The 23,723-nt window shown below is 36.8% G+C and overlaps 4 protein-coding genes across 5 annotated transcripts; 3 read left to right on the top strand and 1 right to left on the bottom strand.

Annotated features, from left to right (window-relative positions):
• Positions 1-6,425: 6,425 nt before the first annotated feature.
• Positions 6,426-7,550, top strand: LOC138190340 (mitochondrial ribosome and complex I assembly factor AltMIEF1-like). Its single transcript, XM_069133595.1, has 2 exons — positions 6,426-7,330; positions 7,414-7,550. Exons 1-2 carry the CDS (start codon positions 7,175-7,177, stop codon positions 7,450-7,452), a joined length of 195 nt encoding a protein of 64 aa, XP_068989696.1. The 5' UTR covers positions 6,426-7,174; the 3' UTR covers positions 7,453-7,550.
• Positions 7,551-7,576: 26 nt separating this feature from the next.
• On the bottom strand, positions 7,577-19,578 carry LOC124211970 (protein chiffon). Of its 2 annotated transcripts, XM_046611575.2 has the most exons (7): positions 19,231-19,578; positions 18,685-18,797; positions 16,480-16,719; positions 15,172-15,425; positions 14,805-14,976; positions 14,178-14,419; positions 7,577-13,760 (listed from the first exon to the last, which is right to left on the bottom strand). In XM_046611575.2, exons 1-7 carry the CDS (start codon positions 19,322-19,324, stop codon positions 10,013-10,015), a joined length of 4,863 nt encoding a protein of 1,620 aa, XP_046467531.1. In that variant the 5' UTR covers positions 19,325-19,578; the 3' UTR covers positions 7,577-10,012. The 2 variants fall into 2 exon arrangements, with proteins under 2 accessions (XP_046467531.1, XP_046467532.1); XM_046611576.2 differs by lacking the exons at positions 18,685-18,797; positions 19,231-19,578 and adding an exon at positions 17,498-18,226.
• On the top strand, positions 7,659-8,027 carry LOC124211993 (mitochondrial translation release factor in rescue). Its single transcript, XM_069133814.1, has one exon. It carries the CDS (start codon positions 7,659-7,661, stop codon positions 8,025-8,027), a length of 369 nt encoding a protein of 122 aa, XP_068989915.1.
• A 550-nt stretch (positions 19,579-20,128) lies between the features above and the next one.
• Positions 20,129-23,281, top strand: LOC124211990 (probable serine hydrolase). Its single transcript, XM_046611635.2, has 3 exons — positions 20,129-20,288; positions 20,690-21,048; positions 21,988-23,281. The coding sequence occupies exons 2-3, from the start codon at positions 20,913-20,915 to the stop codon at positions 22,827-22,829; spliced, it is 978 nt and encodes a 325-aa protein (XP_046467591.1). The 5' UTR covers positions 20,129-20,288; positions 20,690-20,912; the 3' UTR covers positions 22,830-23,281.
• Positions 23,282-23,723: the final 442 nt, after the last annotated feature.

Consider the following 23,723-nt stretch of genomic DNA (forward strand, 5'->3'; position numbering starts at 1 on the left):
TCTTCACAATGCCTCACAAAGAGGTTCTTGTTGTATTATACGATGCGAATTCAATTCAAACAAAATCTGTGTACGACATAATTTCACTGATTCGCGAATAGTTTTTAACGTACGGAAAATTAATTGCAAAGGGACAATTCTTTCGCCTACATTTCGATTTCTTTTACATCGTTTTTTTTTTTTTTTTTTTTCTCAACCGTCTTGATTTTAATTACCTAATTATGACAGCTAAACAGAAACGATTTTTTCGCCAATGGCGCGTGACATTAATTTACAATTCTAAATTGCGTGTAAATTAAAAAACAAGGCGGCAATTTGTCAGTTGACGTAAGCGAGTACTTCCTTACTTAATTGTTGTACAATCGTTTATCGAAATTCGATATAAATTCACGCGTTCTGTTAAAGTTTTATGAAAACTGACGGCGAAAAGTTGATCTTGTGTTGTTTTACGTAGTTGTTGCATAGAAAGTCACATTTTACCTTAGTTCCGTTTTCAGTTGCTAGTTGTGTTGTTTTTTTTTTTTTTATTTTTTTTACTCAGCAGATACAGTTAACAGCAGGACTATAAATATCGTTTAAATCGTATAAATAATCGTTTAATGACGCTTACGCAATTGCATATAGGTACATATGTAAGTATATGATGTAACGATGATCGTAAAGGAAACGAAGGATAAAAAAAAAAAAAAAAAAAACAAAAATTAATAACGATAAGGAAATCTAGAATGTGCCTGACACCTGTGATTTCTTTTTTTTCCATTCTTCCTCAACGTTACATCACGAACCGTCCGTGAAGTGTCTAATCGGGTATAATAAAGTGCAGCAGACGCTATCACTGCAGAAATCTGTTGTACAGATCTCGTCGATAAATATCTCAATCATTTGATTGACATGTTTTGCAGCCGATGGTTAATATCCCGGCTGTGAAACACGAGTCTCGAGTAATGGGTCATAAACAAAAGAGATAGGATAACTGATCTAGGCAATTTACGAGGTCCTCATTCACTTTGGGTGTAAAGTTTAGATTGTATAATCCAATAAATTGCATTGTTATTCTAACGATGATTGTGCAGGAAACGGCAATAGAGAAATTATTTTAATTAAAGCGGAGGATAGTAAAATAAATAAATAAATAAATGAATGAAAATCCTTCTTTTTTCATTTCACTTACTTTTACAACTGATCAGAAAAGAGTTATGTATAGTTTCACAGAAAACTTCCGGTTCACGTCGTCTCGTTTAACTTCACGAGTCGTTAAGGCAGGTGAATATATTCTTTTACGTTAAAAAGTGTTAATCTTGACGGCCACGCGTGCTTCGTTTGTCAATTGGAACTTGCAATTCATTGAAGCAACGTGTCCGCGCGTATATAAATTAAAAACTCAAGGTACTTACTGCACCGAGAAATATTTCATTTGTTACAGTAACTAGAAAAATCCAGTAAAACTGGTATCGTTAAACAAAACTGTTTGAATATTGTTGGAATAAGGAAAAACGAGGTACGCCTAACCATTTTGCGCTATCGTCGATCCTTTTTTGGTAATTGCAAGGCAAAATCAGTTTCTGAGGTTTACTCTACTTTTTTAGTTAAACGAGGCTTTAACGTCAATTTATCCTTGCACGAGCGTTAAATTTTCGCAACAGTTGGAAGAAAATATAGCAACGGCGATCGTAATGAGAAAGAATAGCAACGGGTACCAGAGTTTCCGGTAAGAGCTAGAAAACTAATTTTCATTTTCTACCTAGAACTATATTTTTCGATTGTGGTAAAAAACGAAAATAATTGAGGACTGAGCGGTAACCGAAACTAAAAATTTCTCTCAGTGGGGGTTTCGCGGTAATCGGGGAAAACCTGTACCTAACAACAATACAACAATTAATATTGGGGCCGGAATCGATACCCAGAAATAGAATAATCACATGAGAATCACGTCCGTTGATCCTCGTCTGTATGTTACCTGATTTTTCCGTATTTACATCGTCAATTCCAAGTAAATCACTGACGTCCATGTCGAACCGCGTCCGGGAAACTCAAGGAGACTCTGTAAGATACGAGATTCGAATCAATCCCCGTGATTATTCAGCCGTCTGCAGTTTTGTCGTGTGTTCCGTTAACGCATTAAAGTCACGTTACGCCTATCGCCGTATCGTCATCTCCTTTATTACATCACTTTGTTCCCACATCTATATCGGGTAATTCCGTTGTCTCTTTGCCGCGATGTGTCGTCAGATATATTATACGTATTCATCGCTGTGTTTCACCTCGATTGAACGCATCCGACAATTTCCGCAACGCGGACGAATCGAAATGGACAATAATACTCTGTGTGGTATAAAAATTTTGCAAGCTTGTTTCTATGTTTCTTTATTTACCGTTTCAGGATTTCCGCCAGTTTTCTTTTCCTCGTGGAAGAATAGAAGCGACAATTACGAGACCAAGATTCAGCGCTTGCGTTTGAAATTAATAATAACGTTGATTAAACAACAGCTCCTCGCTTCATTTAACAAAAGTACATCAAAAATTTTTTTTTTAAAACTCGACGTATTCCGTATTCTACCTGATAATAACCGATTTATAAGAACTTTTTTTTATTTCAACACCAAAAGCTCATCGTTTGTCTAATTTTGATGGATAGTTAGTAACTAATTCCATTTGTAAATAAGTTCTTCGTGAAACCCCTGAATTCATTTTTGATAACAGTAAACAGTTTTTCTAATAAACCGTGTAACAAATTTTTTTTATCTTTACGTAGTAACTGAAGAAAAAGATTGGTGTTTGATGATCTGGACAGAACTGAATTGTTAAAAAAAAAAAAAAAAATTAATTGCACACGACTGTGATCTCTACAAAATTGTTATGATATTAGGAATTACTTGTTAAACTTGGCGATTCAAAAATACTTGTATTATGAAAGGATGTTGATTCCATCAAGTTAATTACCTCTTCCAACTTCAATCCCACCTTCGAACTTTCGGCTTACCGTTTGTTGTGTGGTTAACGGTGTTTTTCACTAAACAATAGCGGCCTAAATATTGAAAATAATGATCAGCCAGCGAATAAGCGTTTCTTTTGCTTCAAAAGATGATATACAAAAACTCTCGGTGCAGTTTTTGTGTTAAAACATCGCTAAACCATAAATACGTAGTTGCAGAAGTTAAGCATACATTTTCGATGATAACTATACTCTGTCGATCAGAGAACAGATTCTGAATCAACGAAATTAACCCGCATGATCAATGCATCCCCGAAATTCACGGTTCCGATTAACAAGGATTGCTAATTATCGACGTGCGAAGTATCGTCGCTGTTAGTGCAAAAAAAAAAAAAGAAAAGAAAAAAAAATAAAAAAGTGAATCAGCACGTGATTTTCACTATTGTATGCAAATTATTATATCCTTGACCTGAAACTCGCAGACCGAAGCCTCGTCGCACTTGTACGACCATGGCCCTATCGGAAGGTAGGCTTATATGGATCTGGATGGCCGTGTCAAACTCGAATAGTCTCCAAAAACGAATGGTATACTCAACGTGCCTTTTCACGCCCACGGTACGGAACCAACTTTCAATATTAACAATGTATTTAACTTCGGTAATGTGCAGACGAAATGCTATTCACAAATTTGTCTGTTCAAATCTGCAGAGTGTAAGAGAAAATTTTTATTCAACATCGACATAGATAAAGTAGAAAAATGAAAAAATTTATATCGTATAGTATACTCGCTCTATAATTGGAATTTCACAATTTATCTCGACTACTTTTTGGTGTCGACAAACCGTTTCGTGAATAAATTTTATACCACTGAGTTTCAAGTTATGGTTGTCGTGTATATTGAAATTTAAAAAAATTTATTTTTTCAAACAAATTTCCTGCATTTTCTACGAGCAACAAATCAGTCAAGGTCGGTAATTGTTATTATCAGAATACTTAGTTCCCACTATTACGTTTCGTTTTCATTTATCGAGACTCATTACATCGCATTGATCGCATCTAATTACACCAGTCATTATTTTCAGCCAATTTTCATATTCATTTATCTAACTATCGCCACTTCGTTTTCACTCTATTCCGAAATGATTTCAATTCACTTTCGCGAACTTACAATCAGCTTCTGTTGAAGGTGTATACACGAAGTGAAGATTTTTAATGTGAAAAAATCCAAAAAAGTCCCGTGAGTCACGTGGCAAGAACAGGACCAGTTGGTCAACTTGACGATTTCACGTTAATGTAAATCAAATACGAACCAATGCCTTTGGCGGATTCGGTCCCACAGTTTTGTTATTGTGAGTATTTTTCATTAAATCTTAAAATCAGTGATATTAGAGTGATATTGCAGGTAATCGCTTTTAAAATTTTTCCATTGCGGTTTTACCAAAATTACACTCGGACAATCCACTCTGGTATCGCCAAAATATCACTAATATGTTTGTTTTTTTTTTTCTTTTTTTTCAATAACAAAATATACCGCATTATTTAATTTCAGTAGATTTCAAGTGTGATTTGAAGATTTTTACCGCCTTGTCACGATTTTAATATTATATCATATAGACACGTATGGAATTATATTACCTGAGAACTGGAAGAGAAGTTTTAACATGACATAAAGGTTCGATGAAAATTTTTTCGACAGCTTTTTTAAAAAAAAAAAGCCCTCTCGAAAAATTTCTCCGTACGTAAACATCGCGCATGGCCATCTCTTTCTTCGTCCGATTATACGTAGCTTCTCGTACAGTCACACATTAAAAACGTTCCTCGTTTTCTCGTACCCATGATGCGATGTTTCTTGGTTCATGTTCCACAGGGCCAGTACTCCAGACGCCACAACATAACGTCATTCTTCTTGTTGCGCAGGAGCGTCGACGTCATTCACGAAGTGGGAATGCAACCGTGTTGTAGAAAGGCAGAGACAACACGCACTTCTTGGTCATCCTTGGCACGAAACAGGTTATTGTGCAGGATTCTTTATCTACCGGGATGGGTTAATCTCGTCGAATACTTGCATTCTTTCCGGAACTCCGCGGACAGACGTCATCAGCGTCGTTGGATTAACCCTTTGAGTCATAGTGGTAAGTATTCTTACGACCTATTTTACATCCATATTTTGTATACTTGAAGAAATTTTCGACATACATATTTCTTTGCGGTTTTGTGTTATTTCTGACAGTATACTATTAGGTTTTCAATACTCGAGAGTAATTATTGCGATACAATATATAATTATTATTAGAAACAAATTGATTGAAAAATTCAAGATGGCGGATCCAATATGGCGAACGAAAATTTCAAATTCGATCGAATCCGGAGAAAAAACTCTGCCCAGGAGTTTTTGGGGTCGATGATTACAGATCTGAAATCAGATTTTGAAAATACACTATGTCGAATCCAATCAACGACCGTGAAAACCCCTGCATAGAGTTTTTTTTGTTTTACCGGATTCGATCAAATTTGAAATTGTCATCCACCATAATAGATCCACCATCTTGAATTTTTACATCTGATTTCAGATTCGTAATCAGTAATATCAAAAAGCCCAAAATAGAGTTTTTTGACCTGGTTCGTTGGATTGTTAACTTTTAAATCACAAAATGGATTATGAATTCTGTTCAGGTGTTACATCAGGTTTCGTTGTTACGGCAGTTCAAACAGTTTCGAACTAAACCCTGAACTTCGTTAGAGAATTCAGGGCAACCCTGCAGCTGTGTATAAATTACAATCACTTGGCAGGAATGCCGAATTATTTCGTAGATTTGTACGGTAGCGAAGGTCTCCTAACGGTGCACTAGTCTATAAATATGGCGGAACGCATTCAAGGACTATTCCTCGATTTCTCTGTAACAAGTATTTATTATACTTAAGGCGTTTCCGGAAGCTAACGAAATATTCATCTGCAGCAATCGGTTGGTAATGTGATGTGTATATACGATATAATTATGCACAACAGTCTGATTTATCGTAGTTCCTTAGTGTTTAGTGTAAACAGTGCAAGATGACGCGTTCAAATAGAACAGGTGTGTCTAAGTCTATAAAAAATCCTGCATGGTGAATAATGGCGATATCTCAGGCACGCGAATAGTTTATTTTTATTGCCTAAAACGCGGTAGGAAAGAAAAATCTGTAGTGCTTTAATTAATTTAGACGTAAATTTTTCCCGAATTTTTGCAGTTCTACCGGAAATAAAAACGCGAGCAAGAGGAGAGAAGAATTGACGAGGATGATAAAAATAAACCTTACTGAGAGTTGTTGAAATTAAAATTGATGAGGTGTGGAACAGCGCAGATACCAGATTAATCTGGTATAACGATAACACGTAGGCTTCACAGCGCGGTTTGCACTTGTTGAAAATGAAATGAAGGGAAATGATTCTTCCTCATTAGTCAGCTGCGACGGTGTTCGAGGCGACTTGCTGCAGCCTTGGTAAGATTTCACTTTACTTAAGTGCACCGCTTAACTGCACACAACCAGGCTACGGAATCAGGTTACTATTGTTTCCTCCTCGCTCCTGTATCCTGGAGAACAAGAAGAAATTCCTGCGCAAATGTGTAGTATTTCGTCAGAACATGCTTGCGGTTCTTTAAATTTGCATTATCTCCGCGTTGCAGAGAACAGAAGAGTATAATATGAATCTTTTCACAAATTGATCATGCGGTATGGGTAAAAAAAACTTGTTTAATTTCAAAGCATTTAAGCATTGATAAGAATGTACATTCAAAAAAACGTCGATTCTATACAGCGGTGTAAATATACAGGATTCTGCATTGCCGATATGAAAGTTGATAAGGACGGAAACTGTCGATAAGTGTGATCTATAATTTGACATGGAAGGCATATATTGTTTGTCGGCAACTTAGGACCCATTTATTTGATATAGTATTTATCGCTGCAAAAACTGCCACGAATTACAAGATATGTTAACCACATACTACCTAACGGGTCACTAGAAGGAACATGTTAATCAGTTTTTAAATTAGTCTGACGCTAGCGGGCGCTGCTAATTCAAAAGAGGTTCAACAGTTTCATGAAATGTTCCTAACTTAACTTTATCCAAACTAACCTCACACGATGAAGTTTTATGAAAGATATCCCATGTAGCAGAGGTTAAATTACGGCAAGCAATAATTTGAAACGACTTGTGGTTCACAATAAGTTAAAGGAGAACGTTTGAACAAAATCGTTAGAATGAGAACAAAAGTTCTGCGATTGTATAAAGACTTGCTCAGGTACGGACAAAACCTGCGATACACCGATCAGGAATTGTTCAAAAATAAAATAAAAGGCAATTTTCGAAGAAGCAAAGATTTGTCGGATGTAAAAGATATCGAATTTCAACTTCAGGTAACTGTTGGGCATGGTTTTAACATTGTAAACTTACATAACGTATGTACGTTCAATATTACAGTTCGTCTTTTTCGTTACAGAAAGGATTTCAGTTGCTGAAGGACAAGAGAGTGATTTAAACCCAATTGAATTCTTTTGCAGAAGCATATTTCTGAAAGCTATGAGATATTTGCAAATCTTGCAGAGTTTAGCTAATAGTAATTTAAAATTATCAGTCTCAGGCACAAACTTTTACAAAAATCACACTCTAGAAAAATGTAGAACAAAAATAGGATTGCCGCAAGTTTCCAGAAACAAGTCGCAGTTATGGTTGACAATTCGCTCAATGTCTATAAAACGGCATTTGGATTACACCAACGTCCCGAAGATAAACGAAGCTGACATCGAAGTACAATATGTGAGAGGAAGCGGCCCGGGAGGTCAGGCTACTAATAAAACAAACAACGCGGTGCTAATGAAGCACAAACCGACTGGACTAGTAGTCAAGTCTCACCAGTCTAGAAGCGTTTGGGAGAACAAGAAAAACGCTTTGGCACGGTTAACCATGAAGTTGGATACCTTGATAAACGGGGAAAACTCGATAGAGGAACAGAGAAAGGCCATACAAGCCAAGAAATCCACCGAGCAAGCTAGAAGGAAAAGGAAGCGCGACGAATTAAAAGCAGCTTTCAAAGAACGCGAAGGTCTGGACTAGCAATTAACAACAACCACTCATTGAGCAAATTTAATGATCATATTTTCAATAAAAACAATGAGTAGGAAGACTAGAGTTATAATAATTTGTTTAGCAAGTGTAAATTAAACATCAAGATCATAGCTCAATTTCTGGTTTGCCCCGCATCACGAATTGTGACTTTTTTTAAAATTCATAACAATTCATGATATTATACACAAACGTGGTAAAATAATAGATGTTATGGAAAAAGAAAAAGAAAATGTTTATGCAATTTACTCACGAATTTCCAACTAACTTATACCAGTGATCGTGCAATTTGAACTAATGCCGTTGTAAGCAAAGTGTAGGAGAACCTGAAATAAAAAAATAATTTAGTATCGAAAAGAGTAAAAACTAATTTCATATGCTTTACTTACCGTGTTTATATGTATAATACTAAACATGTAGATATTGAGATATTTAAAACACAACTAAAACATTACGAAATACAAGAATAATTTTAAAAAACTATGTCTCATTTTTAGCTCAAAAGCAGTGATGAAGTAGCGTAACAACAGTTACAAAAAATAATACATTATCGACAAGTGTAATTTCAATAATTCACTATAAAATTAGCATAATCATGGTAAAGCTGAAACTTTGATTAGTTTTCAGAGCAGCCATAAAAGGTAAGCTTGACATTTCTCCAAATTTCCAGCTTTTATGGCAGGGTTGATTATTCAGCTTTAAAAGATTATTTCGTGATTTTTGACATTAATAGGATATCGTCAAATTTTTTAATTTTACTGCTAAAACACAGACGTTACATAATATTATCTGATCGCAAATATTCTAAGAATTTTGAAAGAACAAAAAGCGATATCACTTTTACATTAAGTTCAGTGGAAAGCCTGTGCTGTGATGGCGCAATGCTTACTTCAATGCGAATAAAAATTAATAAGTTCCATTTCAATTTCTTTATTTATATGGCACGGAAGTGGCAATTTTATGAGCGCATTGTTTAATATGCGTTTCCTGGACTATAGTAATGTTAAACTGGATGAAATTTGACTGATACTAAGCCAAAGAGAATTCTATTTTTAAAAAAATCACAAGATCGTACGTTCATTACGTCTAGTACTAAGTTTAAAGACTAATGGAAGCCCTTCTTGAAACAGATTTATATAAGAGTAAAAACGAAAAAGAATTATATGTAAGAGATTGAAGGACGTTATAATTACAAGACAGTCTTCTGTATGGAAAATTCGTAAGTTTTAATAATCGTAACCCTTTTGGAATTCACGCAAGAATTACAACGTTTTTTCAAATTTGAAATCAACAAGATTTTTTTTTGTAGGGGATACTTTCTCATCAGAGTTTAAAATATATAATATTACAATGTTATTGGTATGCAGAATAACGGAAAATGGTTATACTATTATAAAGCTATGCATGGAGTCTTGTGTGCTCTGAAGAAATATTTCGCTAGTTATATCCATAAATGATTATGACTATATCTCGGTATGTATGTATTAATGTATGTATGTATATGGTTCAATTATTATACCTTTGTAATGTTAAATCAAAACTTAAAAACGAAGACTCAGCATTTTAATGAGAATGGCAGACTTTTTTTTAAATTAACCAAAAATACGGTTGTTTAGAGGGTATGTAGTAAACTATAAAAAATATCTTACTACAAAACGAATGATTTTCTTAGAGTACACCAAGACGACATCTAAAGAATGTACAACACAGCGGCTCTTGGCAGCTAAGTCACCAGAAAACGACGGTAATCATTATAATAATATTTCAATAATACATTAATATTAATCATAATAATAATTATACATACTTATAATATTACTAAATATCTACTTCATTAGCTGTGTTAAATACTACACTAAATACACAAGTACCTTCTTTTATACACGCAATGCACCGCTCGCATTAAATATTCAAACTTCGATAGCGCTTTCGAAATTTATATATTTAATACTAGCTGCAAAATTTATCAAAGTTTTTCAACTGTCCTTTATCCACCGACAAAATTTTCCTCTAGTATTTCTATACCATTTTGGTGGCTGAATATTAGATCTAGGTGAAGCGGAACTTCTTAACCTTCGGTTGCTCGCAACTGTTACCGATAAAACACCATTGTCCATATCAACCTGATCATCGATTTTTGTCATCCTAACAACAGGTTGGAATTCTATACTCGATCGCCGATTCTCCAACTCCACTGAAGACACAACAGGGCTAACTCTTTGCGATACTGAAAATGTGAATTCAATGTCGGAATCTCGTGCTTCAGAGGATAACGTCTGTCTCCGTTGACGTTTTCTGGAATTCTGTTGTTTTTTAGACGTGATATTCAGATTAGTATCTTTTTTACACGAATTCTCGTCCTCAAAACCAGAATGGTGGATCTCCGAAGAGCTTGTTTCCTCTCGTTGTCTTTTCGTAGGTACAGAATTTGTGTTTGACTGTTTTTGGAGCACGGCAATTGACGTGGTTCCTTTGGAGTCTAGAATTTCCAAACTCTCTTCTTTGTGTTTCGTCTCAGAACTATGCGTATCGCTGGACATATCTTTAGACACCCTTTGCCTTTTCGACAACGTATTGTTGATTTGTGGCATTCTCGATCCTATCACCAAATTAGTATCTTTTCGACAAGAACTACTAAAACGGTTTTCCTCCTCAATGTCGGAATTACACGTTACTGGATACACATCTTCGTTTTGATGTCGTTTGGAAACATTGTTGGAGTTGGACTGTTTTCTCGACTCTCCAACAGGATGACAATCGTTTCTGTACACCTCATCGTGAACTTCATTCTCAATGCTAGCCTCTTGAAATTCAGATGTAGATGTACTTCTACGCTGAACTTTGCGTGACATGGAGTTTGAGTGAGGTTGTCTTTTGGAGACGTTAGTTTGTCCTGTAGTACACTTGTGGGAATTTTCATGACTTTCCAGATCTTTATCAGGTAAGTCTCTGTTTGATTTTGAAACATTTGCATCGTTGTTATCCGAATTTCGATCACTTTTCGTTAAATCATCAAAGTTTTCGAAATTTTTTGGCAAACATTTCCCCACATCCTCTCTACTCCTATGCCTCTTAAATGAGTTTTCATCTTTCGAATAACTGTAAGATATGCTCGAAGCACAAGTATCTGTACTTTTTCTACTACCCTGTATTCGATCCATCAAATCGTTGGCAGTTTCATTCTCACCCACAACTTCGGGATGGATTCGACAATCACCATTAGATTCTGCTACTCTGGGATCTGAATCGCTACGTAATCTGTTCGAGTCGACGTCTTCGTTCAATGTTTCTGACAACCTGTTGTCTGTCTTCTGTTCAGGTACATTTTCCAACTCACAATCCACATCGATCGATTGTTTAACTTGTAATTTTTTCCTCATTTTAATACCAGGCCAACCAGTTCTATTTTTTCTACGTTTTCTCCTTTTCATAGGTGACTCAATATTTGTCGTTTCCCCACATTCTGAACTGGCACAAGACGAATTTTCCAAGCAATTAACATCTTGGCAATTGTCAAGTAACTCCAATAGATTTGGTGGGGGACCTTTTGGTATTTGGGGGTGCACCATATTCAATTCAATTGAAGTGCTCAATTCAGTATCAAACGAGTCTTCAAGACCGATGAAATGCTTTCCGCAAAGCATGTCGTCTATGTTTTTTGCAATCTGTTTAAGGTCCTCATCAATTTCAGACTTCACATCAGATTTTGCCTCTGATTTAGGGGTGTTTGTTCGCGACCTGTTCGAACGTGTTTCTTCTTCAATAATACTTAAACTCGGTGGTTGAAATTGCTCTCTTTTCCTAATAATGGTTGACATAATGGCCAAAGTCGATGCATGACATCGTGGACTTTTCCTAGGTGATCTACTAACACTGCTACCCCCTCTGCCACGACCCCTCCTCCGATTATTTTCAGATTTGTTGAAACCTCTCATCAATGTTTCATGAAAATTCTCAATCTCATATGGTAATAAGAACGGCTTCTGGCTATCGCCTTCACTGAAACAATGCCAGAATTCAGCCCCCTCATCTTGACGTTGGTAGGTTTGATACCACGGCTCGGATTTTGGTACAGCTTCAAACGAAAATTGAAGCTTCTCCACTTCCGGTGAAGGCTTAGATGAAAAAGTAGGTTCGGTAGCTTCCGCTGTTGTCGTATTTGCTGCATCTAATTTATTATTTTCCTCGAAATCTGGCACTGCTCCAGATTCTTTCACACCTGTTGTTGGCGCTTGATACCTCAACCTGCTGCCGGGTGTTTGGAATTTGTAGTAATCTTCATTGTCTTTTATGAAGGCTTCTGCCTGCGTACGTCTCCTTTTTCTTGCTCGTCCTAAAGACACCGAGTCTTGGGAATCTTCTTCTATCGTGTCGTCACACACTGAAGAACTACAGTTCACCATAGAATTTAAAGTAAAGGAATTTGACGTCAAGTCACGTTCGCTTTCTGTATCATTCGGCAAAGTGCTACTTTGCTGATCGCTTTCACTGCAGTCACTAGATTCATCGCGTTTTGGTTCACCAAACATGAAAGACTCAGCTTCGTCGCTAAGCAAGGAAAGTTCCGACTTTCTGACACGTTTAAAACGAACAACAACAGGTTTTTCGCTTGAAGGAGTGTCATATTTCTTCAAATCTTCAGCAACCTCCTTTAAAGGTATTACTCCTGGCGAATTTGGAATCGTACTAGATCTCAATTTATTTCCTAGAACTTCCACCTTATAATACGCCCGATTATCTTCAATCAATCGTTCCTCGACAGAGAGTCGATTACGGCCTCTAGACAATCGACCTCCTCTTCTACTAGGCTTAACAATCCTTGTATTTTCCTCCTTAAGATCTTTCTCCACCAAACTCAGAGCTTTGGAATCCTTAACATCATTTTGTACATTCGGAGTATCATTCGAGCTGCCGTTGAGTCTGTTAATGTCATTATGACACTTTGCAGATGTTACCGAATTCTTGTAGGATTTTGAACACCGGTGAATACTGTCTGTAGTCTCTTTAGAATAAATATTTTTATTAGCTTTCAAATGTTTATCTTCAATCTTGGCATCTTGTCCATTAACACGAACTTCTAGCTTCGTTGAATCAACAACCCCACCTTCTTCAGGAATCCGGCTGTCTTCTGTGTTTGTGAATCTTTTCTTCCTATCGGGTACCTCACAATCCGCCAAACAGTTCAGCTCATAGACGTGATTTAGTTCGCACTTTATTTCCTTAAAACTTAAATTTTGTTCGTTGTCTGTTTGTTCACCATTTGTATTTTGACTCTCCTGTTTCACCTTACTATCGACATCATTACCATCATCAATAGAACCTGTTTTGTTATACTCCCGACTTTTATTTACTTTAAAAGAATCTTCATTGACACATTTATCATCCGGATCATCTTCCTCGATCCAAATGGTACCTTTCGCACGCTTTTTTATAGTGAAACCCTCAAACTTGTCATAAAACTTATCACTCTTATCCACCTCATGCCACGGGCTACCTTTCGATCGTAACAAATGTCCACTTTCATGCTTAGCTCGAGTTCTCAGATTGTGGGATGGATTCAATTTTAAATCAAGACTTCTTCGCGCACCATTGCATTGCACCATATCGATATTGCTAGCGTTGTAACTATCCAATTCAGGCTTCGATGACTTGTCCACCTTTTCTTCTGGTAACACGACGCTCCGAAGGCTGCGGCTGACGTTTGGAAACAAGCTGCAATCCTTGCTGTAGTGGAAATTGACAAAATATAAACTTTCTTTCATCCTTCATAGCAATTAGAGATGATGGCTATCATTATCATCTTAAAGTTTGCAAAATATACCGTTGTTGTCATTGAGAATTGAGTTCTTTTTATTGCAGTGGTATTCTTCGGAAATTTGTAATGGCTGTTCCAATACTTGATTGTGAAGACAGTTCTCCAATACTGTGATTGAGATTCAAAGTTGAACAAGATAATAATGTGAGTGTAAGGTTTTTCATACAGAATACCGCAAAGTTGACCTAGGAGCTTTCTACAAATTCAAATAAAAATAACTTTCAACAAACTTGTGTGCATCTCAGCGCATTTAACGCTTTAAAACTCATTGTCAAGCGTCAACAAGACTGGTTTGTCAATATTTAATATTTAGAAGAAATACTCACCCAATGTCTTTCGATCTGTTGAATTTTAGAAAGGCTTCAACACTGGCTCCAGCATTAATCAAGGTATCCAAAGATAAGAAATTGTCGTCATTTCGAACAAAGTTTAGATGCTGATCACTGCGCACATGCTTCTTTAAATCTCTATAGTCGATCCGACATATTTCACAGTAGCCAGCAACTAATTGTTCCGTTCTCCGAGTCCGTGTTGCCCCACCACGAGGCCTACGAGTCATGTCCTTATCCTATAACATTAAAAATTGAAAATATAAGATATCCAATAAAGTGGAATGGTTAGCAGAACACTACAATCTGTTTGGTTATCCCTTCTTTATAGAAATAGATGTAAAAAGCGTTTGATTCCATACACCGAGTACTTTTTAGGTATATCATAATTCTAATTAAAGAATGAAAATCAACAGACTGAAAGATCTAGCCTTTTTAGCTCTGTTCTTAAAGTAAAGTACTGCTTTATATAGGGTCACGATGAAATAACATTACATAACTCGTATTATGAGCCTGAAATGCTTAGCTATACTTTTTCTCTAGAGGTTCTTCCTCTTTTCACAAACAATATAAGTCTACTTTTCTTTAGTAATGAAGACAATTTTTAGTTAATCTTGTACTCACTTTATCTTGCTGATTGAGAATTGAGACCTTTTTGTTTTCCTTAATATCTTTGCTGCTTACTGTAATCTCTTTCTTCTCACGCTGTTTAGTGTCAAACGGACAAGTACCGGGTTCACCTTCGAAATTCAGCTGTGGCCAAGCGGGTAATTCCAAAAATATAGGTTTAGTGTCCCTGTAATACAGATGGAATATTAATTAGAAGGATATCAAAAACATACTTTCGTATATTAGATTTTAGCCAACTGAGATTCATTTGGAATCGATTACAAATTGATATTTCAACAATTATTCGTTGTTGCAATAAAAAAAAATTTTAGTCGAGAGGTAATGCCAGTGATTGTCCTTATGTAGTGAAATAAATTATTACCTTTGGAAGGATTCAAACTTTATATAAGGTGCCTTCAATTGCTTGACTTTTGTATCCTTGTTTACGCTAAGTTGGTGAATCTGTTTCAAGTTACATGTGCCTTTAAGAGATACATAGATCTTGTCCAACCAGATCTGCAATTTACTTGTCGGCCAAATTGGGATTCCCCAGTTCTGAGCGTTCTTCAACGGGTCCACGGAATACTGTTGTGGTTGCGTCAAGGCACGCTCCAACATTGCATCCGCTCGAGATTTCTATTGAACATGAATTAAATTCCTGTACTAGTGTAAAAGCAGAATTAACATCATCTCACTCACTCAATACCATTTCGTTTCAATAATGGACTAAACTATTACAAGATAATCGTTACCAGATTCTGAATGGTATAATTGTTTCCACGACTGAGACAAAATATCTAATTGCTTTGTGTTTTATAAAGTACAACTGGTCACAGATGAATAGCACTCCTTGCGCTAAAGTAATATAGAGTGAGCAATACAACAGTAAATATACAATAAAATAGCATATGTAATCAGACATCTAGAAATACAAAAAAGTATGCAATGATAACTCGCTGCAAATTGTTTTGATACAATTCAGTGATTGAAATATTTTAAGTGGCATAGTTCGATAAACGCAATTTTCTAGTCCGTTAAGTGACATGAATTAAAATCCACAATCTTAAAGACCATAATGATTTATTAATTGAAAATACACTTAATCAAAGTGTTGTGCAAAGTACATCATTTATTAAAATTTCTAAAACCGTGTCGATGCTCAAAGAAAAATGTATTCATAATTTGTAGAAAAAATATTATAATATTATTGGAAAAATTCAAGCTCAATACAATTCATTGCATACAAATTTATACTTCATAAAATGAGAAATTCAGCGTCAGCTGGCCTGCGATGGCAACTTTGATTGAGACTAAGCGTCATGTTTAGTTGAGACATAACAAAATTTTTATATACATTATTGCAGACAATTTTATGGTATCTAATTTTTCCTATATTATTATTTCCAGCACCAAAAGTAAATAATTGTACTTTTTAAATACTTTATGACAAAGGAGATATTGCTGGAATAAATGTTTATATCATATGATCTGGGACAATTGAGTAGTAATGGTCAAGTTCTTAAAAAATAACTTGACAATACACTATATAGGATTAAAAAAAAAAGCCAACTTAATAATTTCCAACGATTTCACTGCAAGACTTGCGGAATAAGCTGGTTTTTTTTTATGCCAATGCATGTCATCTGCAGCAAGTGTTGTCTAACTATGCTATCTTACTGCACAAACTTACAGGTCTTGAGGCGATGCCCCGTAAATTAGTTGAATTAGCAAGTGGAGATTCAGCAGCTGGCGACGGAGTTGGGGGAGTTGGTGTCGGTGTTGGGAGTTCTACGCTCCGCAGCGAGGGGAGACCCCCGCTCCCTCCGCTGACCCAGCCCCATTTAACTTTATCGCCGCTTGTCTGTCCCGATTTGTCTACTCGATCGCTAACTACAAGTGTGACACTCCGTCCGAAAAACAATTCAATTCTCTGTAACAAAACAAGATAAAATGATTAGAAACAATAGCAAAGGGTTTGGCATACATTTTAAAATACAATTAATAAAAAAGAATTATATGTATACATGGGACACCGTATGATCTATTCTACCAACGCATGTACGATTGTTGGTAATGTGTTTGACTTGGGAGACGTTTATTTGTTGTTTTGCTTCAAGTAGTGTTGATAATAATTAACAAGGTACAGGTGCTGACAAAGCATAAACAGAAAGTGAAATAGAAAAACTGCCAAAACTTGAATGTCAGCAGGATTACTGATGTCTTATACGTAAATAATATGACCATACATTGAAATGAATTGCAAAATGCAACTCTGTTTATAATTATCACCTGCTATAAAGGAGTAAGATAATGAGTTGTGTTTGATGATGTTGTAAAGTTAGTAGTATTGAAGAATTGTATGTGGATTTAAGATAATTCTTTTTGTATAGTAAGGATATATCATTTTGGACATTCCCAATATAATGGACAGGAAGGTAAATACGAGAGAATTCAGAAAAAGAGCGAAAACGGAGAAGAGAAGAGAGGCGAAGAGAATAGAAATAAAGTAAACACATTCCTGGTTGGACAACAATGAGAGCTCTACCATTGTTGAAAGGAATTTAAAATCTCGTCCGGCGATAAATACAAGGGATATTGTACATGCGTACGAGGTGATTAAATATTGAATAAGAAATGCGAAGCCCTGACAAGGCTTGAAAGCGTCTAAAATTAGAATAAGGGAGTTATAAACTCCGTAACACACTTACAAGAGGCAGAGTCACTGGCCCTAGCGGCCTGCTGCTGTCAAGCAATCCCCCGAAACACTAACATTTTCACAAACACTCATGAGTAAGAATATATCACGTTAGAAGGAATTGCGGTTCGCAAATTAAGGGCAAATCGCATCAGCAGTGTTGTTTCGTTTAAAATGCGACGCGAAACACGATGGTAATTTTGTTCGAACGATAAAAATCGAGGGAATAAAGCGGAGACTCGGGATCGCGGATCCAAACCTGTCAGGCACAAAATGGCCAATCGTCGTTAACAGCTTGCCGCTAGTGCCTAGAGGCGGCGCTTTGCGCCCTATATTCGCATACTAGACTCTGTAAATGTTTACGAAAAAAATATCAAACGAATTTCAGGGTTCGGATAACTATCGTAGCATTATTTTCCTTGCACATTTTAATATCAAACTTTTGAAAAGGATCGCGACACTTTAAAACTTCCGAAAACAGCCTCAAGATGGCGCTCGGCGTTCTATATTTTTCACCTATAGACACACCGTTTTTCGGTTGGCTTGTGTTGTGGTTTTTTTTTTCTATACTCTTCTCTCACTCTGTTTTGTTTCACGTTTCAAACGTCTGTAAACATTCGAAATTCAATTTACGAATCGTTCGATATTTCCTGTAGCTCGTAGCGTCCTTCAAGATCCTGTAAAAAGACCCCCCGGCTTTTAGAGACGCGGAATTTAGGGCGGAGCCCCGCGCAGCTTGGTAACAACTCAACCAGCCAACAGCTTATGCAGCGAGAAACGAGAACCGGCCGCGATACAGTGCGTACGTAAAAACTATAGAGAAATAACAAGCGCGGAAGGGAATTTTGAATGGAGGTATACAAACTCGAACTCTAGCTCGTGGAGAATCGCCGGGGGTCGGATTTCCATTTTTCTACGACACAAATAGTATCGAAATATTGAAATCCTGTAAGCAGACGATGGCTGCACAATATAATCAAGTCAAACGACCGGAAGTTATGCCGAAGGAACTATGGTTCGTTCGTTGAGAAATGGCGGGAAGAACTGACAATGAGAGGTTGCCTGGGAATGTGTTAAAATAATAAAACAGATGGAAAGCTTCTGGCGGAATTCTATGAACGGTGCATTTAATAAATGAGCAGGAGATGCGGAATAGTTGGTTTCAGAGGATGCTTTGCTGAACATAAAACTCGTACTCACCCCACCAAGATCCTTTATTTTAGCTTCTAGTTTATTTGACAGGACATGATTTTTTATATCCAAATAGAAGGTATTTTTCTCCAACGGTTTGGGTCCTTTTTGAATACGAACATCTATAAAAAGAACGATATATTCACAAACATACTGAAATCTAGATGCTGCTGTCCGGCGAGTCCGGTTTCAGTTGCACGTAAACGCAAAATCTTTTCATTTATATAACCTACAACTTGATATTTTATCGAATAAGCACCAACGTCGAATGCAAAGACGATGTATAAACTGTCGTAGGCAGTCAGTGATATAAATAAATATGTATTGTTTCAAGAATTCGATAGTTATTGAATGAATTTATTACGCAAATACCGTGTGTATACATTGTTTTATCATATACAGCAAGACAGATTCCGAATCGAATAATACAAAGGGAAAAGGAGAGAGATGAACGCTTGTTTACACGGAATTGAATATTACATCGAGCGTATACTTTACTTATGTATTATTATAATTTACGCAACGTGTTTATTATGCTTTGTTTATTCAACGTACGGGAACGTCTATCCGTCTCCCTCGACCTGTTTTCTTGTGGCTGCTGCTGCTGCTGCTGCTGCTGCTGCTGCTGGGCCTTGGACGGCGATACCATTCCTATGCGATCCCCCGCGCTACCCGCGACACGAATATTTCCTTCTCGCTAAACGTTTTTACCGTGAAAACACTTCCCATTCTCACTGTGATCTCACATATCACTATCCGAATTTACGGGGCGGACGGGCATTACTTCATTGATAAACCAACGTTAATGTGACTTTTACTGGACGATTATTCAATGCATATTTTTCGCAGTACCGTAGATGAAAGTTTTCCTTCGCAACAGCTTGCTGCCTACTCTCGGTCTCAAAAACATTCGCCTTCTTAGAAACGGTCCTGATAACCTGAAAACAACATATAACCCTAGCTAGGGATTTCAGCATTGCCAACGAGGACTTGACTGGTAAGGTTTCTCTCTGACTGGTATATTTTCTAGCTTCAAGTTTTTCTATTCTTATTTTTCACTACGATTCAGCCAATTATAATCAATTCCGGAACTAATCAGCGAGCTTAATCCCTAGTGAATATGTAAAAAAATTTTTTAAATAAACTGGTCAATCCTATTTAAATGATTAAGAATTAAAACGAAAATTGTAAGGTCACAAACTGTCTGATAAGCCTCTGTGAGATTACGAACAATTGCTAATTTACAATAAATTATTGTATATTGTATATTGTATATTAGTAAAAACTATTTATAGCAATGAACATTTACAAAAATGAACCTTGACATTTGAAAACCAGATTTTTCCCATGGATAGCCTAATGAAAATATTAACACGCATGTACGAGCCTTTGGGAGAGGGGGACACACTTGCGTTCGCATTTAAGCGCAACGTTGATCGTTACAGGTTTAATAGGCATTCGCTAATACAGTAGAAACGCGTCTGTGATTGTCGAGACGGAGGCGTAATGTTGTCACGAATTTATTCGAGGAAAATTATCCAACATGTTCGGTCAATCAATAGTTTCTTAATTTTTAAACAAAGTGTATTTGAATACAAGTTTCGAAAATTTCGGTATGTAATCTTGATAGCGGAAAAGTTTTTTGATAATCTATAATTTAATTCAAAACATTTTTCAATTTTCGGTAAAAATATTCATTTATTTTTCAGTAATTATATATTAAATAACAATCGAAACATTAATCATATAAAATTATATTACTTTTTTATACGACATTCGGAAATAGCTTGTCAGTGAACTCAAGAATACCATCATATCTACCTATGCGTACCAAAGTCCCTATAGGAGTGAACTTCATGCATGAGACTAAAAACAAAAGCCGATTGTGTGGGAAAATAATCGAGTTGGTCGATTAGTCAGGTTTAAAAAATAATCGATTATACTCGATTAATCGGGAGGAAATAATCGATTTAATCGAAAATCTCTTATTTTTAACCATCTATTATTCCAATAGCTCTGAGGGAAGAGGAGAAGAAAACAGGCTCGATCTGTCTCATACAGTCTAAGAAAAGGAATTACACAACACTCGGGATGGCCTAGAGGGGGCAATCGCCCTCTCACTGCCCTCTGGATTTACGCCGGCATTAGTTTTTAACTTCGACACGTGGAGCATTAGATTCGATAGACATTCCGTAGTACAGTAGAAGCGTACCTGTGATTGATGAGACCGAGGCGCAATGCTGTCGCAAATTTATTCGAGGAAAATCATCCAACACGTGGCAGCCGGTGCAAGAAACTTTTACAGGAACTCGTACAATTCAAATCAAGATGCAACGGAAGTTGAGATCCCCGTACCGTGGGGCAAGATAGCTGGTGAGAGGAGCAATTTAAAAACAAAAAGATTCCTTTATTTTTACCGTTACAATCATCTATCGTGCGGCAACATTAATTCTAATATTGTCAATGTCCGACTCTCTGTTATCCGCATTTCAGTTGATGTTCACTGCCCTAACCTCAAAAACCCATCTCATCACGATTATATTCAAGAAAACGCATTCGTACCGTAACGGCCTTCTGTACAAATATTGAAACTTGACCGTAAATGAATGGATGGAGCCTAAAAATTTCGATATACACATCATTAATTTGGGCTGTGAGTAGTCATGTCTGCATAACTAGAAATAACGTTACACGCATTCAGGGTCGCAGCTGTTCAAACCTGTGATTCGAGCAGACTCGTTGGAACACCGTTTGTCAGCCACATTTGATAGCATTTAACGAACCAGTCAGCATTATTTGAATAGAACATCTTTTCTTGCTCGTGATCTGCAATCAGATTCACTTTGCGAACTTTCATTCTCGAACAAATATACACTGTGCCTCTGTGTACTGGATTACTGATGCTGACATTGAACTGGAACGGTTGATTCAATTACGTTTTTGCCTGGTGCTTCCGATGGCCCTATGTGTAAAATTATTTGCTTTGCCCATTTGCATTTTCATTCATAAATGCATTTTTCATCCAAATTCAAAAGCAGGATCTCATTGAAAATATTAGCAGATTCATACATTTCTTTTCTCTTTATACCATCGTAATCATCAGTGAAAGATTCCAAAAAAAAAACATACGTGCAATTAAGGATTACAACAATTGTATGGCTACGGTAGACGCTGAATGTTAAATTTTGTTTCAAACTTGTCTAATATCAAAAAAGATTGAAATTGTTGTGCGTTTCAGAGACGAACTTCTGGTTACGATGGTTTATCTTTACTTGTATACTAGATTTAAAAAAATCTTGAATCATTCTGCAGGTAAATGGTGGGGGCCAAAGGACCGGCAGCCAATTTTGGCGTTTCACGGATGGCAGGATAACGCAGCAACGTTCGATACGTTGATCCCGTTGCTACCCAAGGGAACTTCTGTATTTGCGGTAGACATGCCCGGTCACGGATATTCATCTTGGTCACCAGCAGGGATACCATATTCATTGATGAACACTGTCTTGCTAGTTAGAAGGATAGTCAAATTTTATGATTGGAGGAAAATAAAATTCATGGGTCACTCGATGGGCAGCATGGTCGTGTTTTTGTACGCAGCGTATTTCCCTCAAGAAATCGACTTTGGCATCGGTATTGACCTCGTGAAGCCACCCTCTATAGATGTCAACAAATATAGCAAAGTAATCACCCAGCATGCAGAAGAGATCCTTAGAATAGAAGCGAGAAAAACGGACCCACCTACTTACAGTGACGAAGAAATTATGCACAAATGGATAAAGGGGACAAATTATTCTATAGACGAGGCAGCTTGCAGGCTGCTTATGAAACGAGGAGTTAAAGAAGTTGCAAGGGACGAATTTATATTCAGTAAAGATCCAAGGCTGATCACATATACTTCTTTTGACTCCGGCTACACCCATGACCACATCTTAAAACTAGCCGAACGAATCATTTGCCCATACAGGCTGATTAAAGCTTCAGATTCGCCCTTTTATCAGGATAAGGAGCTGGTACTTGAAACTGTTGAGAAAATGAGTACAAATAGTTCAGACTTTACCTATACTGTAGTGCCTGGTAAACACCATTTACATTTAACTCACCCTGAAAGAGTGACCGAAATACTCAATCCATTTTTAGAAAAGCATAATAACTAGGGTTTGTCAGAATTGTCTATGTATATAGTTGCAGATTTTTTCCATTGCGAAAGCCTTGGTATACCTATTCTAATTTCATTTGGGTAGTCACGAGCATAAATGTATTTGTATTAATACTGTATTGGTTGCGGTACACACTTGAAGAGATGCTATGCTCGTTGAGAAATTTAGAATTGATAATGTATGAAGTAAGTATTCCCATGGCCCACTGTTTCGTTTGTCACAAAGAATTCCTAGTCAAACAGAGGAAATCGATTTCGTGTTTCCGTTTAAAAATAATTCGAATAACTTACAAGAGTCATCCATTTACAAATCCATACAATGGCAGTTGATCAAGAAGGGATGTGTAACATCCCCGCAGTGTTTATATGTATCTAACATGTACATAGGACGATACGCCGTACTCTGTAAATTACCTAAAATATATGTAATAAATTGAATTATTTCCCAGACTTATTCCTATATTATGCGTTTCTCAACCGTTCGTGTGATTAGCTGTGCATGCACGAAGTGTATTTTGATCCAACAACCGTTAGTCGTATGACGAAGAAGATAAGAAAAAAAGAAAAACAATGTAATTCTTAAAAATTGCAATAAGATCGAATCAGCGAGACGACGTCCAAAGATCATAAACCGACGCATGATCAATTGATTTTTTCATCGATCTCGGGCGCCTTCTCTTTGTAACAGTCTCTCCGCATCGCGTCGTCACTCCTCTGACTGAACGTCAGAATCTCGTCGTCTCGGTATAATAAATGAGTGACGTAAGTTGGGGTCGCGTGATGGACGGCAGGGCTTCTCGGAGTGGTCGGAAATCCTCGGGAGGCTTCAACTTCCACCCTTTTCCCCGCGGACCGCGATCAGCTTGCCAGCCGCTGTATTGCCGTCGCAGTC

This window comes from Neodiprion pinetum, chromosome 2, assembly GCF_021155775.2.
Source record: "Neodiprion pinetum isolate iyNeoPine1 chromosome 2, iyNeoPine1.2, whole genome shotgun sequence".
Taxonomy (NCBI): domain Eukaryota; kingdom Metazoa; phylum Arthropoda; class Insecta; order Hymenoptera; family Diprionidae; genus Neodiprion; species Neodiprion pinetum.

What these genes read in the sequence shown, in the direction of transcription:
- LOC138190340 (XM_069133595.1), top strand. Translation starts at nt 7,175, where the DNA reads ATGAGAACAAAAGTTCTGCGATTGTATAAAGACTTGCTCAGGTACGGA. An exon ending in ATATCGAATTTCAACTTCAG is followed by an intron (nt 7,331 to 7,413) that starts GTAACTGTTGGG and finishes TTTTCGTTACAG; the next exon opens with AAAGGATTTCAGTTGCTGAA.
- LOC124211990 (XM_046611635.2), top strand. Translation starts at nt 20,913, where the DNA reads ATGCTGTCGCAAATTTATTCGAGGAAAATCATCCAACACGTGGCAGCC. An exon ending in ACCGTGGGGCAAGATAGCTG is followed by an intron (nt 21,049 to 21,987) that starts GTGAGAGGAGCA and finishes ATCATTCTGCAG; the next exon opens with GTAAATGGTGGGGGCCAAAG.
- LOC124211970 (XM_046611575.2), bottom strand. Translation starts at nt 19,324, where the DNA reads ATGGTATCGCCGTCCAAGGCCCAGCAGCAGCAGCAGCAGCAGCAGCAG. An exon ending in AAATAAAGGATCTTGGTGGG is followed by an intron (nt 16,720 to 18,684) that starts GTGAGTACGAGT and finishes GTTTTGTTACAG; the next exon opens with AGAATTGAATTGTTTTTCGG. An exon ending in AACAGATCGAAAGACATTGG is followed by an intron (nt 13,761 to 14,177) that starts GTGAGTATTTCT and finishes TTTCCACTACAG; the next exon opens with CAAGGATTGCAGCTTGTTTC.
- LOC124211993 (XM_069133814.1), top strand. Translation starts at nt 7,659, where the DNA reads ATGTCTATAAAACGGCATTTGGATTACACCAACGTCCCGAAGATAAAC.